At 46.4% G+C, this 15,531-nt stretch overlaps 1 protein-coding gene across 1 annotated transcript in view; it reads right to left on the bottom strand.

Moving 5' to 3' along the window:
- Positions 1-2,306: 2,306 nt before the first annotated feature.
- TNFSF4 (TNF superfamily member 4) overlaps positions 2,307-15,531 on the bottom strand; it is a 23,689-nt gene continuing 10,464 nt past the window's right edge. The window contains exons 3-5 of the mRNA XM_033516555.1: positions 11,954-15,205; positions 6,102-6,144; positions 2,307-4,702 (exon numbers count right to left, since the gene is read on the bottom strand). Coding sequence (XP_033372446.1) covers positions 4,323-4,702; positions 6,102-6,144; positions 11,954-12,151 — 621 coding nt within the window. The 5' untranslated portion in view covers positions 12,152-15,205 and the 3' untranslated portion in view covers positions 2,307-4,322. The remainder of the gene's footprint in view (positions 4,703-6,101; positions 6,145-11,953; positions 15,206-15,531) is intronic.

Here is a 15,531-nt window from a genome sequence, read left to right as displayed (position 1 = left end):
GTCCCCATCTGATGTGTGCATTCTGCCCACTTTTTGTGCTGGTGACAGCCAAACAAACAGACACTGGCAGTAATAGAAACCTTAAATCAACAAAGGAATGTGATTCCTTTGAACTCCATGAGATAACACCAGTAGTGTCTTGTCTCAGGCATGCACTTGGTGATGAAATGATGGGGCTGCTGAATCAGATCCTATGCTGGGTTAAATATTTGTCTTTGCAGGGTGATCAGTACCACCTTTTCTATAAAAAGAAATGAAACAAGTCTCTGGATTGCCAGTAAATGGGTGTGAATTTTGCCTTAAAGCAAAGAACAAAAGCAACTATTAGGAAAGTACATCTGTGCCCACATCAAGTTTTGTCTTGCCCCAAACTTTGACCTGTGCTTTGGCTGGCCACCAAAGAACAGCGTGGGCTACCAGGCCCTGTGAAATGCAGGGGCAGGAGAAAGTGCAGGGCCAGGAACAGGAGTGCTCTTGTGCTTGTGAGCAGGTGGGGCTCCTAACCCCCCTGGGGCAGGTGAGCAAGAGCACAGAGCTGTCCTGCTGCAAAGGTGCTTGTGCAAGAGGAGGAGGTGGGTGTTTGAGGAGGCAGTGGCTGTTTTTGGGTGTTTGCAGAGGTTTGGTTCTCTGAGAGTGAGATCACAGGAGAAACAGTGAGCTCACAGTGAGCTCCTTCAGTCCTGCCTTCTGTCTGTCCTACATTCCTAAAGTCCTGGGGACACCCAGCCCATGGACCAGCTTCACCTCCCTCCTGAGCTCTCCTTCCCTGTGGGCAGCTCAGCCAGCCCCTGTGCCCAGTGTCAGTAAACTGATCCACAAACACCAGAGGTTTATGTCTAAATAGGAGACAGAGGAGTCCTTTTGCTTTATTTGAATAAAGGGAGAGGCCATGGGGCATTCCCATGGGGTCTCTCAAACTTTTGGAGGCTGTAGCCTCCTTTTTATCCTAATTTCCCAGCTGCATGTCCATCTCTCTTTCCCCACTGGCTGGGGTACTTGGGAGGTACAGACTTCCTGGAATGCCTGATACTTAAGATTCCCCCCTAACCTATAACCCTCCCTCTTAATTTTTAATTCTTATGGAATTTATTGTTTTTACCCATTGTTTCTTTAGTCTTTCAATATCCAGTTTCATTTATCAGCAAACCTACAGTTTGTTTGTAAAGGCAGATATATATATATATATATAAATATATATATATTTTTCCCATTCATCATCCAGTGGAATCCTTCCCATTGTTTCTTTTATCTCTCAGTGCTGGCTTCATCTACCAGCACACCCACAGCTCGTTTGTAAAGACAAATCCCTCATTTCTCACACTGAGAAAAGTCTAATAAGTCAAATCTTCCCAACTGCAGGGGGCTGCTTGATTCCATGATTCCCTGTTTTGATTGTTGAATAAGGAAACTGAATTCCTGTGCTTTCTGCTGCCTGAGCTGTTCAGTGCTGGCTCTAGAGCAGCCAGCTGCACACTTCAGCTTTCTGACAGGCAATAGCTGTGACTCACTGTTGGCTGATGAAATGTCAGTGGTGTCTGAAAAACCACAGGCTCATCATCCATTATTACTGATAACCACATGTGGTAGAAAACGAGGTGATTTTTGCGCGGGTGCGAGCGGACTTTGAATGTTTCCCATCATTTCTTGCGTAAGGAGAAGCGGCCTCCATCCCACCCCTGTGTGCACTGACCTGGCTGAGCAGAGCTGGGAGATGGGACTGCAGCACCAGCTGTGAGCTCCTACAAGGCCTTGACAACCCCAGGAACAAAAATCAAATTTCTCATATCAATATTTCTCCTATCAAAGACACTTTTAACCTTGTGGAGGTTAAGGGGTCTCCAAACAAAAGCTGTTGGTATGGAAATTCACTGATGAGGACGTCAAGTAATCAGTGTCAGGAGTTGAATTGTTTCAGCCTTTATTTCAAGACAAGTGCATGTGTGTGTGTAGATGTGGGTCAGTCTGGTTCAGCCTGGAGGATCAGGGTGTAAAGTGGCCTTTTCTGCTCTGAACAAGAAGAAAGGTTGCAGCCTTCCAAAGAACAAATCCATTTTTCTCTAGGCCTCATCTGTCTTGCTGTCCTGTGCACCCCTGCACACAGCACTGGCAGGACCTGCCCTGGGTTGAATCATGGTGGGAACCACCAGCTGTAAAAATTCCATGTGAAAATTCCATTTAGCTTTCACAGCACTGGAAGTGTCTGCTCAAACACTGAATGTGTAATTCACCAATTCACTTCCAACCTCCTTCTCCCCCAGCCCACACCTCCAAGGGACACCACAAGCCCAAATGTTGCAAAAGAAATATTTATTTTATTTTTTTTTTAGGAGGAGAAACACATTCTCACTTCCCTGGAGGAGAGTGGGACAATCCCCAGCCTCGGGGCAGGGTGCACCTGCCTTCAGTCCTGGTGGTGGCAAGCGTGGCCAGAGTCAAAAGCCCAAAATATCCCTTAATGATGAGCATCCTGTGGGTGCAAGGCAGCCACAGCTTCTCAGCTGAGAGGAGAAAAGCTGCTTCTTAACATGAGTTAACTGCTTCAGCCGGTTTCCCCTGGAAAACTGGGCCTACCTGGCCCAGGTAGGGAAGTTCATCAGCCTAAAGCTCTCCAAAGCCTGGAGGGTGTCTTTAGCCTCCTGTAGCACCTGATTCTGCAGGAATGCTCAGCCCTGAGTGGTGCTGCAGAGCAGGAACAGTCCAGAGCATTGAGAGCATTCTCAAAGAGGAGTTCAGTGCTGACAACCTGGTCTGAACCCTTCCCAGTGTTTCTAAGAAATCTGCTGTAACATTCTCCTGCCTATTTAAATACATAAATATTCTTAAGAGAAGAGTTTGGAGTGTACAGCCAGCAGTGACACGCTGAAATATTGAGACAGTTCAGTAGTCAACTTAAAATCTGTGTCACTTGAACCAAAAATCCCACAGCTGCTGGCTGTGCTGAGGCAGCAAGGGCAGGGCAGGACTTGTCTCCAGCAGCCCCGAGCTGCAAAGAGAACAGGGATGAGCAGCCCAGGGTCACTGAGAGTGCTCTGACTTCAGCAGGAGCCAGGCAGGTGTGCACAGGAGGCATGGGAAAGGTGGGTGAACACCTGTGGGACAAAGTCAGGGGCAGTCACAAAACCAGCCGAGTCCTCCCTGAGGAAAAGGAGCTCAGACCTGCAGCTCCCACTTGGTCCCTCAGAGAGAAGTCATCAAATCTAGAAGTCTTCACGTTTGACCAACTTTTTACGTGCCTGGATCACGTTTGGGTCAAGCCAGTGTGTCTGTGCTTGAAAGAGGTTTTTTTTTCCTCTGAGGCCTTACATCTCGAGATGTAAATGTCCCACCAGATATTCCTTGGGGTCCAGCTTCAGTGGTCTGGAGACAGCTGGAACATCCAGTGGGGCTCTGCTCCCCAAGGCTGCTCCCCAAAACTCCACAGCCAGTGCAGGGCTTGTGTTCCTGCTGTGCAGTGCAGTCCTGGCAGCTCTTTTCCACCTTTCCCTCTTAGACAGCCTTTATCTGGCTCACTCATTCCCTTGCTGCCTCTTCCCTGTTTTCCATCTTTCCAGGCAGATTCGTGCTCCTCCTGCTCCAGGTGGCTTCAAGACACTTGAGGAATCTTCCTGACTCGACACACTTTTATTTGAGAAAAAATATAGCACATTTCTTACTATATACAGATATAAAAGTAAATAGAGAAACTTGGGGTTTCTCTGAATATCAGCTAAGCTTTGGTGACTTTCTTTGGCTTCTATTTCTGCTCTTCTCAAGAGCTGCACCCTTCCCTTTCCCCAGTGATGGGAAGATCCATCCTGGGTAGCAAATGAGCTGTGCAGAGCTCCAAAGAGGCAAAGCCTGCCTGCTCTACAGAAAACCTGTCTGAGCTGTGGTTTACCTGAGGCTCCACATCACACTGTATGAGGGATGGAGAAGTGACCACACGGACTCTCCAGCCTCGGTTCCACAAGAGAGCAAGTTTAATTCTTCCAGATCTTCTTTTCTAGACAGCTCTGAGCAGGTCTGAGGAGGTAAAACTCTCATTGCTCATGAAACCAACCCATCACCATCACTGGGCAGCTGGAACAACACCCCTGGGCTGTTTCTGACAATCAAACAACAAGGAACAAACAACACCTGCAAAGGTTGTTTTCCTTCTCCAAGGACTGTTGGGATTCCTCCTCATGATTTCTCAGGCCAGAGTGAGAGGGTTGTGTGCTTGACTTTCCCACAGGCTCAAGTTAATGCCTGAAGCCTAAAAATCTCTTATTTGATGACTGTCAGTCCTCACAGCTCTCCACAGCCCCAGGGAGGGATTCTAGAGCAGTCTGCCTGTCCAAAAGCTACAGGTCAGTGGGGAAGGCTGTACTTTCCCATCTGCACTTGTTGTCACTTATTAACACCAGGCTGAAGGACAGATCTGAGATGCTGGCGTTGGAGTTGGTCCACAGCGTGATGCTGTCCTGCTCGAACAAGTAGAGCGCCGTGGTGAAGTTCACGGTGTTGTGGCTGCTCTGGACAATCTGCTCCCACAGGGGGCTGCTGGTGGTCTTGTGTGTCCCCTGCAGGGTCAGCTTCAGCCAGTCCTCCTCTTCCAGGTAGATGGAGCTCTGGAGGGACACGAGGTAGAGCCCGTCGCAGGGGATGACGATGGAGCCGTTTCTGATCTGGATGGGCCCCAGTTCAGCGCTGAGATTCACGGCTGCTCCTTTGATGCTTCTGCCTGCAATGGGAGAAGCAAAGGTGATCGATCCCCTGATGACAAAAATCAGGAAATGGCTTGTTGTACACCACCTGACTGCAGGGATGATTGAGAAATATAAGAAAGGGGAGAGTAAACAGGCCAGAGCTAGAATATCATCTACTCTAACCATCTTCTACTGTGAAAAGTTACAGATTCCCACTCTTGACTAAGCTGTGCCTTTTTTGGCATGTGGTTTATATGAATTACTCCTCCAAATTTTTATTTATGCACTATTTGCTTACTCTGTGTCTTAGAATGCGGGAAAGGACAGTGAGTAAAGCATCACTGTGAGTTTAGAAAGCACAGGTTGATAAAAAAAAAAGCAGGAAAAATAAAACAGTAAATAAGATGAGGAAAAAGCATCCAGAGCTGGAAGACAAAAAGTGCTTTCCATGGAGATGCTGGTAACATAAACCCTTGTCTTAGGGTTTGGTTGTGGTTTTGTGTTTGTTTTCCAGAAGACAAGAGGAAAGAGCAGCAAAGAGGCAGAAGCAGAAGGAATTAATTCATATAAAGCAGAATAAGGAGAAATTGAACTGGAACTTGGCATGAAAGGTTTTCTCGTGGAATGAAGAGTAACAGTTTTCAGGGCTGTGCAGGTTGTGTTTCTCTGCTGTGCCCCTGGGTTTTCACCCTGAAGGTCTCCAGGCAGGGAGCACAGCCCCCACCCCAGGATGGGACCAAATTTCTCAAGCTTTTCCTCTAAAGGACATGAGTTTCTATTAGGTTGGACTCAGTGCTGCCTCATGCTTTTAACTGAAAGTAAAACTGTCAATAACATTTTCAGTATTATTTAAACTATTTTAGCAATTGGTTTTATCTTCGAGGTGTGACAACTACAAACAAACTGGCACTCAGAGCAGCACATCTGCTGTGGTGTGTGCTCTCAGCCACCCCTCCTGAGGAAATCATTTACATTTTTCATAAACCAGGAAACCATTGGCTTGTTTCAGAAAAACCCAAGAGCGTGCCGCCTGCATTTAGTAAAATTCTCAAAAATGCCTTTCTTGTTCATTCACAGAGTGAAAGATTGTTTTAGGAGATAGGTGAGGGCTGCAGAAATCCACACAGGTTTTCAGGTCTTTTTTTGCTCTGCTCTGGGAAAACCCAGTTGTTTCATTTTGGCCTCTTGCAGAGCTGGGGCAGGCTTGGCCCCTCTTCCCTGCCAGCTCTCCTGGCACCTCCATCAGAAGGAACAGCCACCACTGTGGCACCAAGCACATAAGAGCCCTTTAGGGAGCACATTTTAGGGATGCTGTGGAAGTCCCTGGGGGCTGTGGCAGAGCAGGGAGCCCTCAGAGAGGGCCAGGGGGATGTGGCACGGTGGGGGCTGCTACACTGGGGCATCATCAAGGGGTCCCCCCAGCCCAACACCCACCTGTGTAGCGGATGTGGGTCCACGGCACTTTGTCACTCTGGGTCTGGAAAACAAAGCAGATAAATCCTCTTTGAGGCAAATGGAAAAATGGGAACTTCCTCAGAAGCTGAAGGGTTCAATCTCCAGCCTTGGAAAGAGCTTGGGTTAATGTAATGAGAAAGGTACACAAACATTAAGTAGGAAAATTATAAACTTATGTTCCTATAATTGCAAGTAAGAATATGCCTTGAGTAAGTAAGAAATTATATTAGGTAAAATAATTTTTGAGCTGTAATAATGTGACTTCTAGGGAAGGCTGGGGATCTAAAAGCTATGTTAGATTTGTGTGTGGGTACATGACCTGTCAGCTTAGTGGCTAAAAGAACAATTGCAATGTGGCAAAATTAAGCAAAGGTGATAGGTTATTAACTAGAAACAAGTTTTGTGTTAACTGTCTATTGGACCAAAATGTTATATATTGCTGTGTGAAGAAGAAACCCATGACTACCTTAAGCCATGGCTGAATCTCACACCTTTGAGGCTGATATCTACTTCAGCAATAAATCATCTTAAATAGCACGGTGGTCCCATCCCTCGTTTTTCATCTCAACAGCACCAGGCTGGCACCTCACTGCAGCTGCTGCTGCTGCCACTTTCATTTCCCAGCCAGGATCTTTCCTTCTCTACAGGAGCAGAGAAGCTCCTGGGTGTCAGAGCTGCTGCCAGCCAGCTCTGACCTGGGCTCCATTTGATATTGTTATTAGAGAATTATTGTTGTTTTGGCGTGGTTCCCAGCCAGAGTGCCTTCAGCCCAGTGCTGAGCCCTGCAGAGCACCCCGGGCAGGGTTGGTTTTGTTTAGAAAATGTGCAATTGAGGCAGAGCAAACAGCAAGGAGGGACCTTGGGGTGCAGAGCCTTTTCTGTGTGACCCCCTCGAGGCCTGCAGCACCTGGCAAAGAGGGGCTGGCAGAGCCAGGTGTGCTGTCCCACCCTCCCACAGGCACCAAGAGCTGGCTCTGGCTTTGTGGCTCCTTGGGACAGGCTGCTCCTGGCTGTGTGTGTCCCTCAGAGGCTCTGAAGGGTGCTGAGATGGGTTTGAAGTTGGCTGGGGAAGCTCTCCTGTGAAGGCAGGCTGGGAGAGTTGGGGTTGTTCAGTCTGGAGAAGAGAAAGCTTTAGGGAGAGCTTAAAGCACCTTTGAGAACCTGAAGGGACTACGAGAGTTGGAGAGAGACTTTTGACAAAGACTTGGAGTGATAAGGGAGGGGGAAATGGTTTAAAATGAGAGGAGGCAGGTTTAAATTAGGTATTAGGAAGAAATTCTTCCTAATTTTGGTGGTGAGACCGTGGCACAGGATGCCCAGAGAAATTGTGGATGGCACATCCATGGAAGTGTTCAAGGCCAGGCTGGAAGGGGTTTGGAGCAACCTGGGATAGTGGAAGGTGTCCCTCTCAGCTTGTGGCAGAGGGGTTGGAAAGGGATTATCTTCAAGGTCCCTTCCAGCCTAGATCATTCTGTGATTTGTATTTTATGAATGTAACAGAGAAAGTGATTGCAAATATAGAAGTGTGTGTGTGTATCTCACTGGTCAGATATGCAAAACACCGAGCTGCTGCGTTGGGTCTTTAAATCTGAGCTTGGCATCTCAAACTTGTCTCTCATCATAACCACAGGAGTCCCAAATCTGCAGTCTCTACACAACCACAGATCTTCAGCGTTTGGCCTGATTAAAGAGTGAAACTCGGGCTCAGTGCTCTGCTTTCCTCTCCTTACCCATGCCAAAGGCTCCCTAAGGGAGGAGGTGTGGATGGGGCTGAAATTCCCAGGTCTGGGCTCAGGTGTCACAGAGCAGCCCTGAGGATGCCCAGGGGATGTGCTGGGCAGTGTCTGTCTGCAGGCAAAGGCAGGGGCAGGCTGAGTGTTATAGATACATATTAATTTAATTTAATTTAATTTAATTTAATTTAATTTAATTTCATTTCATTTCATTTCATTTCATTTCATTTCATTTCATTTCATTTCATTTCACTTCATTTCATTTTATTTTATTTTATTTTATTCAATTCAATTCTATTGTATTCTATTGTATTCTATTCTATTGTATTCTATTCTATTGTATTCTATTCTATTCTATTCTATTCTATTCTATTCTATTCTATTCTATTCTATTATATTCTATTATTATATTATATTGTATTCTATTGTATTATATTATGTTATATTATATTATATTATATTATAGTATGTATAATATAGTATATTATAGTAGAGTATAATATAGTATACTGTATTATAGTATAGTATAATGTAGTATAGTATATTATATTATATTATAGTATAATATAGTATATTATAGTATATTATAGTATAGTATATCATATATAATATATCATATATCATATCATATCATATATTATTGGCCTTTCACAAATATTAAAATGAATGTTATATGTACAAGGTTAGAAAACTTTGTTGTATTAACATAGTTCCTTCTATTTCTGTTATTGACGAGACTTAAAACTCGTGGTATAATACATGTTAATTACATATATGTTAGGCTGTAACATGATATTAAAGCAAAAACTACTTTTGTTCATATAAATCAGAGACTGAAAAGACAGTCAGAGACCCCCCTGCATTCTTAGATTATTTTATCCAGATGAAGACAGCAGTGACCTGAGTGTTCCAGGGGAGGAATTTATTGCATTTCTGTTATCAGAGTGTGAGGCTGAATGGAGCAGAGAACATTGATCTGTTGGGGAGGGGGGAGTTAAAAACTAAACAAAAGAACATCCAAAACTTTAAGAAGAACATTTGAATTATGTATGAGAATTTATGGATATGTAGTAGGGTTCTGTTTTTAAGGGACAATCCTTTGTTAGTAAGGTGTGTTCTCCTGGCTGAATGCAATGTATCTGTATATTTTACTTTATTTTATCTCCTAATTGTCTTTCTATTAAGCTTTTAAATTCTATATATATAAAAAAAGTGAACCTCATTTTTCACTTCACTGTGGGAGCTGGGCTGGCTGTGCTGCTGGAAAAGGTCTGCTCTGGCACCCTCTAGTGCTGCTCTGGGCTTCCAGGGCTGGGCAAGGCTGGCAGAGAGAGAAATTCCAGCTTGAATTGTGCTCTGAGTCCTGCAGGATTGTCTCATCCCATCCCTACCCAGTGCCTCAGCCTGAACCTCAATGCTCCAGCTTATTTTGAGTGCACAAGAGTTTCTCTGGGGATTTCCAGCTGCTTTCTCAGCAAGACAGGAGCAAAGCGCTGAGCACCTGAGGTCCAACATCTCCCACAGTCTGTGCCACCTGTGCCACAGGCACCAAACACACACTGAGTGACAAAATTGTTGCATTTATAAGAATATCAAGCCTGTTGTCACTAAGGGAAATGAGCTGGTTTACGCATCTCTTGCGGTTATTGCGCGATCCCGGAGCGCTTTGCTGCTAAATCCTGCTGAGGAGGCAGCGTGTTGGTGGGACTGGAAGGAGTCTGGGGGCTCAGAGCAAAGCTGGTGACCTCTCTTTCTCTGCTCTAGCTTTGTATGGCGTGGGGAAAGCGTGCCAGCAGGGCTGAGGACACAGAGGTGTTTGTAGTGCCAGCTCCAGGGCTCCCTGCGCCATTCACACACAGCCCCTTCCTCTGTGCCAGCTCTGGATCCTCCCCAGGAGCCTGGGGCTCTGTGTCCCACCACGTGGCAGAGGTTTCAGGAATAAATTTGGGCCACACAAAGCACAAACCTCAGGGGGGTGACTGAGGGGACCTGTGCCACACGTGGAGGTGTCCCTCAGGTGGCAGGTCACCTTTCTCTGGAAGTGGGTTGCACCTTCTCCTCAGCAGCATCACGGATTTTACCTCCCAGGCAAGGGGAAAGGTGTGGCAAGAGAAGGTAATTCCAGCAGAGGTAGGAATTGCAGATGCAAGAGCAGACTATCACTGACCTTTTCTTTTATCTTTCTCATTTGGAAATCTCAGCTGAGGTTTGTTCTCCAAGTGGCATCACAACACAAACAAGATCCAGAATGCCAGATCCACAAACCCTTTTTGTTAAGCACGGTTTGGGCTGCAGATGCTGAATTTACTGACTATGTGCCTTGACAGTCCAGGAGGGTTTTTCTTTTTAGAGCCATATTTCCATGAGGACAATGGAAAGGAACCAAATGTGTGAAAAAACACAGTTATTCCCTTGCAAATAAAGTTAGCGTGGCACTCTGCACCTTGGAGAACAGGAGACTTCCCAAGGGAAGGGAGAGCCACTCATTCACTCCCATGGGCCAGCACTCCCAAATCTGCCCCTGCTTCCATAAAGTGCCCCTAAACTGCCCCAAAAGTCAAGTCAGATTCGTGCTGCTGCCCCCTCATTTATACATTTCTGTGTCAGTTCAGGATTCTCCAGATGAGCCCTGGGATTGCACTGCAAAGAAATCTCCCCATGTACCTCTCCTGCACAGAGCAGTGCACTCCAGCTCTGTTAAAATAACAGAAAAAACAGTCCTAACCCTGTAGCTATGGAGTGTTTCAAACTGAAAAGGTCCTTTGGTGATTCTCAGGGACCTGGACTTCTCATCTGCTGCCATTTCTGCTCCTCGAGCACCCTGTACCAGCTGTTTCTGTAGAGGAAGAGAAGCCCCAGGCATTTCTGTGTCCCCTCACCTGCTGCTGCTCTCTTGGCTTTGCCAGGCAGCAGTGCCAGACCCTGCTCTATTCCTTTTATTTATTTTTATTCCTTACTTTTGCAGAAGAGCCAGATGCTGAGATGATGAGGCTTCAGAGCCAGAGTGACCTGGGAGAGGTTTCTGCACCTTGAGCACTGCGATTGCTCGCCCTCCTCTGCTGCCCTGCAGTGCAGCTTCTCTCTCCCAACATAGTGGAAGGACAAGAGGACTGGCCTGAATGACAAGTGTTATCTTTCAGGGTTTCTTACCCTGTTCTGCAGTTTAATAACCACTGTGAGCCTCAGGTCAGTGAAAGCTGTGCAGAGCACAAGGCTTTTCATTCAGCAGCAGAGGACCCCGAGCATGAGGCCACCATCACATCCCTGGCTTGCTTCTGTGCCCAGCCTAGGTGGGAGGAAAGAGTGAGCTGGGCTAAAACGAAGCACAACAAGCTTTAAAGTGGTGCAAAGCTCCTGGAGAAGGAATGGGAGGAGAAATGGCTGCAGGAGCTGAAGCAGCAGTGCCAGGTTGTTGACAATCCAGCAGCCTGCAGACATGCCAAAGGTGTATTTGCTGCAGGGCTGGGGCACTGGGAGTTCCAAGCATTATTTATCCTGTTTGCTCTGGTGTTGTGGCACACAAAACTCTCTCTGGACACTCCAGCCTTCCCCACACACACACAGATGGAGGTGATTGCTCCTAATCCTGCTTTATGGGCAGCCTGAGAGCCCCCAAAGGCGTCACAGGGTCTTGCTAGAGCTGTCACAAGGGTAAATTGCTTTCTCACACATCTGCCTGCCCTTTAGGACACTTCAGAAGTTCAGGAGGTGTTTATGAGCAAATCTGGTTGTCATTCAATTAAATGGAAATACACACTAGTCACTGCAGGGAGTGGGAAGAGTGGGAGGGAGTCAGAGCTCCCTCCCTCAGGGGTCAGTGAAAAGAGCATTCTTGGAACAGTCACTCTGCTGGAAACTTGGGCCCAAACCCTGCACTGGACAGCACTGAATGTTAATTTAAAATTTAATTTAATTTAATTTAAAAAAAAAAAAATGAGATAAAAAACAACATAACACTGTCATACAGAAGGAATTAAAAACTTGAATAGGGAGAGGGATAAACGTAAAAGCTTGTTCTCTTTCCTTAAAAAATAAAAATAAAATCAAGCCCATAGAAAGCTTCACAAAGGTTCAACAGGGTTGAACACGAGCTCTTACCGTTGAGGGCCGCAGCAAATCTACTCCCAGGTAAACCAGGCAGGCAAGCAGTAAAATCCACTGAGCAGCAGCAGCCACGAGGTGCAGCATGTTCCTAACCTGTCCTCCTTGCCAGGGCCTCCATTCATCCTCCTCAGCTTCCCCTGGGCTCTCCAGCTGCTCTCCAGCCCTTGGCTCTGTGTCTGCCTGTCCTTCCATGGCAGCAGCTGCTGGGGAAGGGCCCCAGCAGGAGCCCAGAGGGAGCAGATGAGCTCCAGGAGCTGAGATGAAGTGAAGACACTGCCTCCAGGAGATTGCTTTATGCACAGAGAAGCAGGCGGGGAAACTTCTTTGTGACTAATCTAAATTTCCCCTTCCTTCCTTTCTTTCTTTCTTTTCTTTTCTTTTCTTTCTCTTATTTTTTTTTTTAATTTTTATTATTTTTTTTTTTTGGTTTTCTGTGTGTGAATGTGGGGGCTGATTTATTGCATCCCAGTTCAGTTTTGAGTAAGGGCCTTTCAAAGGAGAGCTGTTTATGTGATATGTGTTCTTTCCAACAATAGCAAAGAGTCGGGTGGACAGTGCTCATCTTCACTCAGACTTTTCTCACCTCTGTTCAGCCTCAGAGGGGGAGTTTACAGGGCTGGCTCTCTCCTTTTCTAGCATCTTACAACACTCCTAAAACCCCTTTTTCTGTAAAGAAACAATGACTAGGAAAGGATGTGGGACAGGTGGAAAGCACAAGGGATGGAAGACAAAACATGCACTCCTCTTCTCACTTTTTTCTTCTGCTTTTAAAGCCATGGGATGTTGTGCAAGGCATAGGAGGGAGAAAACTGAGAGCTGTTTGGGAATAACTTTCCCTTTTGCACCCTTGGAAACCTGTAGTCCAGAAAATGCCTGCAGAGGGGCATTTCCTGCCCATCCAGGCTGCTCTCCTGGCAGGGGGGAGCCTGTCCCTTGGGATAGCTTTGGTTGGTCTCTGTGACTTCTGCTTGTGACACCCAGGGCTGCCAAATATGAGTTGACTGAAGCAGGGACCGTGTCCTGTGTTTATTTTTGGGTGACAGACTTTGCATCCCTCTTTGGGGACAGCCCAGCACCGCTCTTTTTTCTGCCCTTGTTAAATTATCAAATCGTGACCAAAGTCAGGCGCTGCCTTCTCCTGGTGAGGATGGAGCCCACTGGGACTGTAATTACCTGCCTGCCTTCTAGGGATGAGTTGTCAGAAAGTTTCCCTTCCCCAAAATGTGCCCTCTTAACCTGTCACGAGGCACATGTCCTGACATGTATCCTGCATGCAGAGGAACAGGAGCAATGTTCTTTCATGTGTTCTCCCATCCAGGCAAGGGTATTTCCTGTCAACATAGACCAGACAAAGAGGGGAGTGCAGCAGGACGAGCTGTGAGGTTGAGTTGAGGGTGGATTGGGTCAGGAATGCGCTCTGGTGTTTGCTGGAGAGCTCACCACAGGTCGTGGAAGCTTAGTGAAGAAGGCTCAGCTTCCACATCTTCCACTGGCTTTTGTGGGTGTGGAAATTCTTGTTCCCTTCCCTCCTCTGGTCACTCACCTGGGTGTGCTGGAGCTCCTGACTGAGCCCCAGCCCGAGGAGAAGCCCTGGGAACAGCCCTCACCCTCCTTCCTCAGCCAGGAATACCCTGCAGCCACAGCAGGGAGGGTTGGTGCTGCTCCCTGGGGTGCAGGGTGTGAGTTTGGTGTTCTGTGACCTGGGAACACCACCTGAGCTGGGACCAAGCCCTGCAGGGGAGTGAAGCCATGCCCTGAGGTCCTGTTGGGGCTGGAGGGATGGGAAGAGGATTGTTTTTCTTCTATGGATTTGCAATGTTGTGTCTGGGGATTATGAGGTCCCCAGGAAAGCTGCTGAGGGGTCCCAACCTGCTCCCTCCAGGAAAAAAAACCTGGGCTTGCTGCTCAGTGCTTCATTTCTGCAGAAATGTCAGGATTCTGAGCTAAGAGATCCCAAACCCTTGGAATAATTCTCACATTTTGCACATGTGCCTTTGAGCCAGATGCGAGCTCTTCCCCGTCTCCTCTCTCTCCAACTCTGGATTTTGTACTGGTTTTCTTTCTAAGACTAAAAAACCCCGTGGGTGAAGGTTGTGCTTATTTATTTCTGGAATTACCTTGTCATTTCTGTACTCCCCCAGTGCAAGTGTCTCTCAGCCTGAGTTAGCAGCGCTGGTGGCACAAAAGCTGCGTTTCAAACAATGTCCCTGGCGTTGTATCCGAAACAGGAGAGAGGACAACGCATCCAGGGGCACCCCAAACACCCTTGCACACACTCTTTCGTGCTTTTCCTTGCTTTCAGCTTCTCCTCCTGCCCTGCACATGGAAGTGGACACTACCTGGTGGCTTTCAGAGGCCCTGCTCTCCTTCTGGAACCTTCCAGGCCTTTGGAATCCCGACCCAACTGCGCACACCCAGCATTTGCCAGAATCTGCCATGTTTATCAGAAGGATTTTGGTCCCTTTTCCACAGGGGCCCTAAAGCTGGAGTCTCTTGGGGTTTTGCCTCGACCCTTTGCAGTCACCAAGTCCTTCTAGTGATGGGATGGCTCTGGGTGTGCTGCTGCTCTGGTCACCTTGCTGGTTTTCCAAGGAAACTCCTCTCAGTGACACATGCAGGAGCTTTGTTCCAGCAAGGACTGAAGGAAACCAGAGCAAGCTGGTAATTAGCCCTGCTGGTTTGATTGGGTTTGATGACAATCCAGTATCTCCTACATGGGTCTGTCATTTCTGGGCTTTCCCAGACTGGGGAGCTGAGTGAATCCAAACTTTGGCTGTTGGTTGGAGCCAAGGTTAAATCCTGCATTGCTGTGGTTGTGCCAGCACTCAGCTGGAGCCTGGCAGTGCCCAGGATCACAGGAAGGGGCACAGACCCCAGCCCCCGGCCCATGGGGAGCTCTCTGGGTGTGACAGGCACAGAGCAGAAACCTTCAACCAAAACCCAGCAGCCCTTGCTGGCTTCACCTTCATTCAGCACCCATTGCCCACGGAAAGTGCTCTCATCCCCTGGAAAAGGAGGAGTTGGGGGGTTGGACAGGAGAATTTAACTCGTGGAAGAACCAGCTGAGCTGCCTGCAAACAGCTGGACAGTGTGGACTTCCAAAAACAAGAGCAGGTGCTGTCCTCTTGGGCATGAACTGGGTCTGCAGCAATTGCCTTGCTTCTCTTTCTGCTCAGAGAAACTCATTTTCAGATGTGTAAAAAACACATCTTCTTTCATATCTTCATAATACCTGTGGAGCGTGGTCTGTAAGAAAATATATTATATATTAAGTTATATTATATATTATATATTAATTAGTATATTAATATATTAATTAATATAATTATGTATAAAATGTATTTATATATAATATAATTATAGATATAATTATATACTCATCTGTATTATAAGTATTATAATATTACTATTATAATACTTATAATACTATTACTAAGTATTACAATTATAATGTAATTGTATATAATATAATTATATATTATTATATATAAAATAACTATATGTTATTGAAATATTAATATGTTAATTACTATATTAATTAATATAATATATATAGATATATAGATATATAG

This window comes from Parus major, chromosome 8 (genome assembly GCF_001522545.3).
Source record: "Parus major isolate Abel chromosome 8, Parus_major1.1, whole genome shotgun sequence".
Taxonomy (NCBI): domain Eukaryota; kingdom Metazoa; phylum Chordata; class Aves; order Passeriformes; family Paridae; genus Parus; species Parus major.
This window is presented reverse-complemented; position numbering and strand designations above follow the sequence as displayed.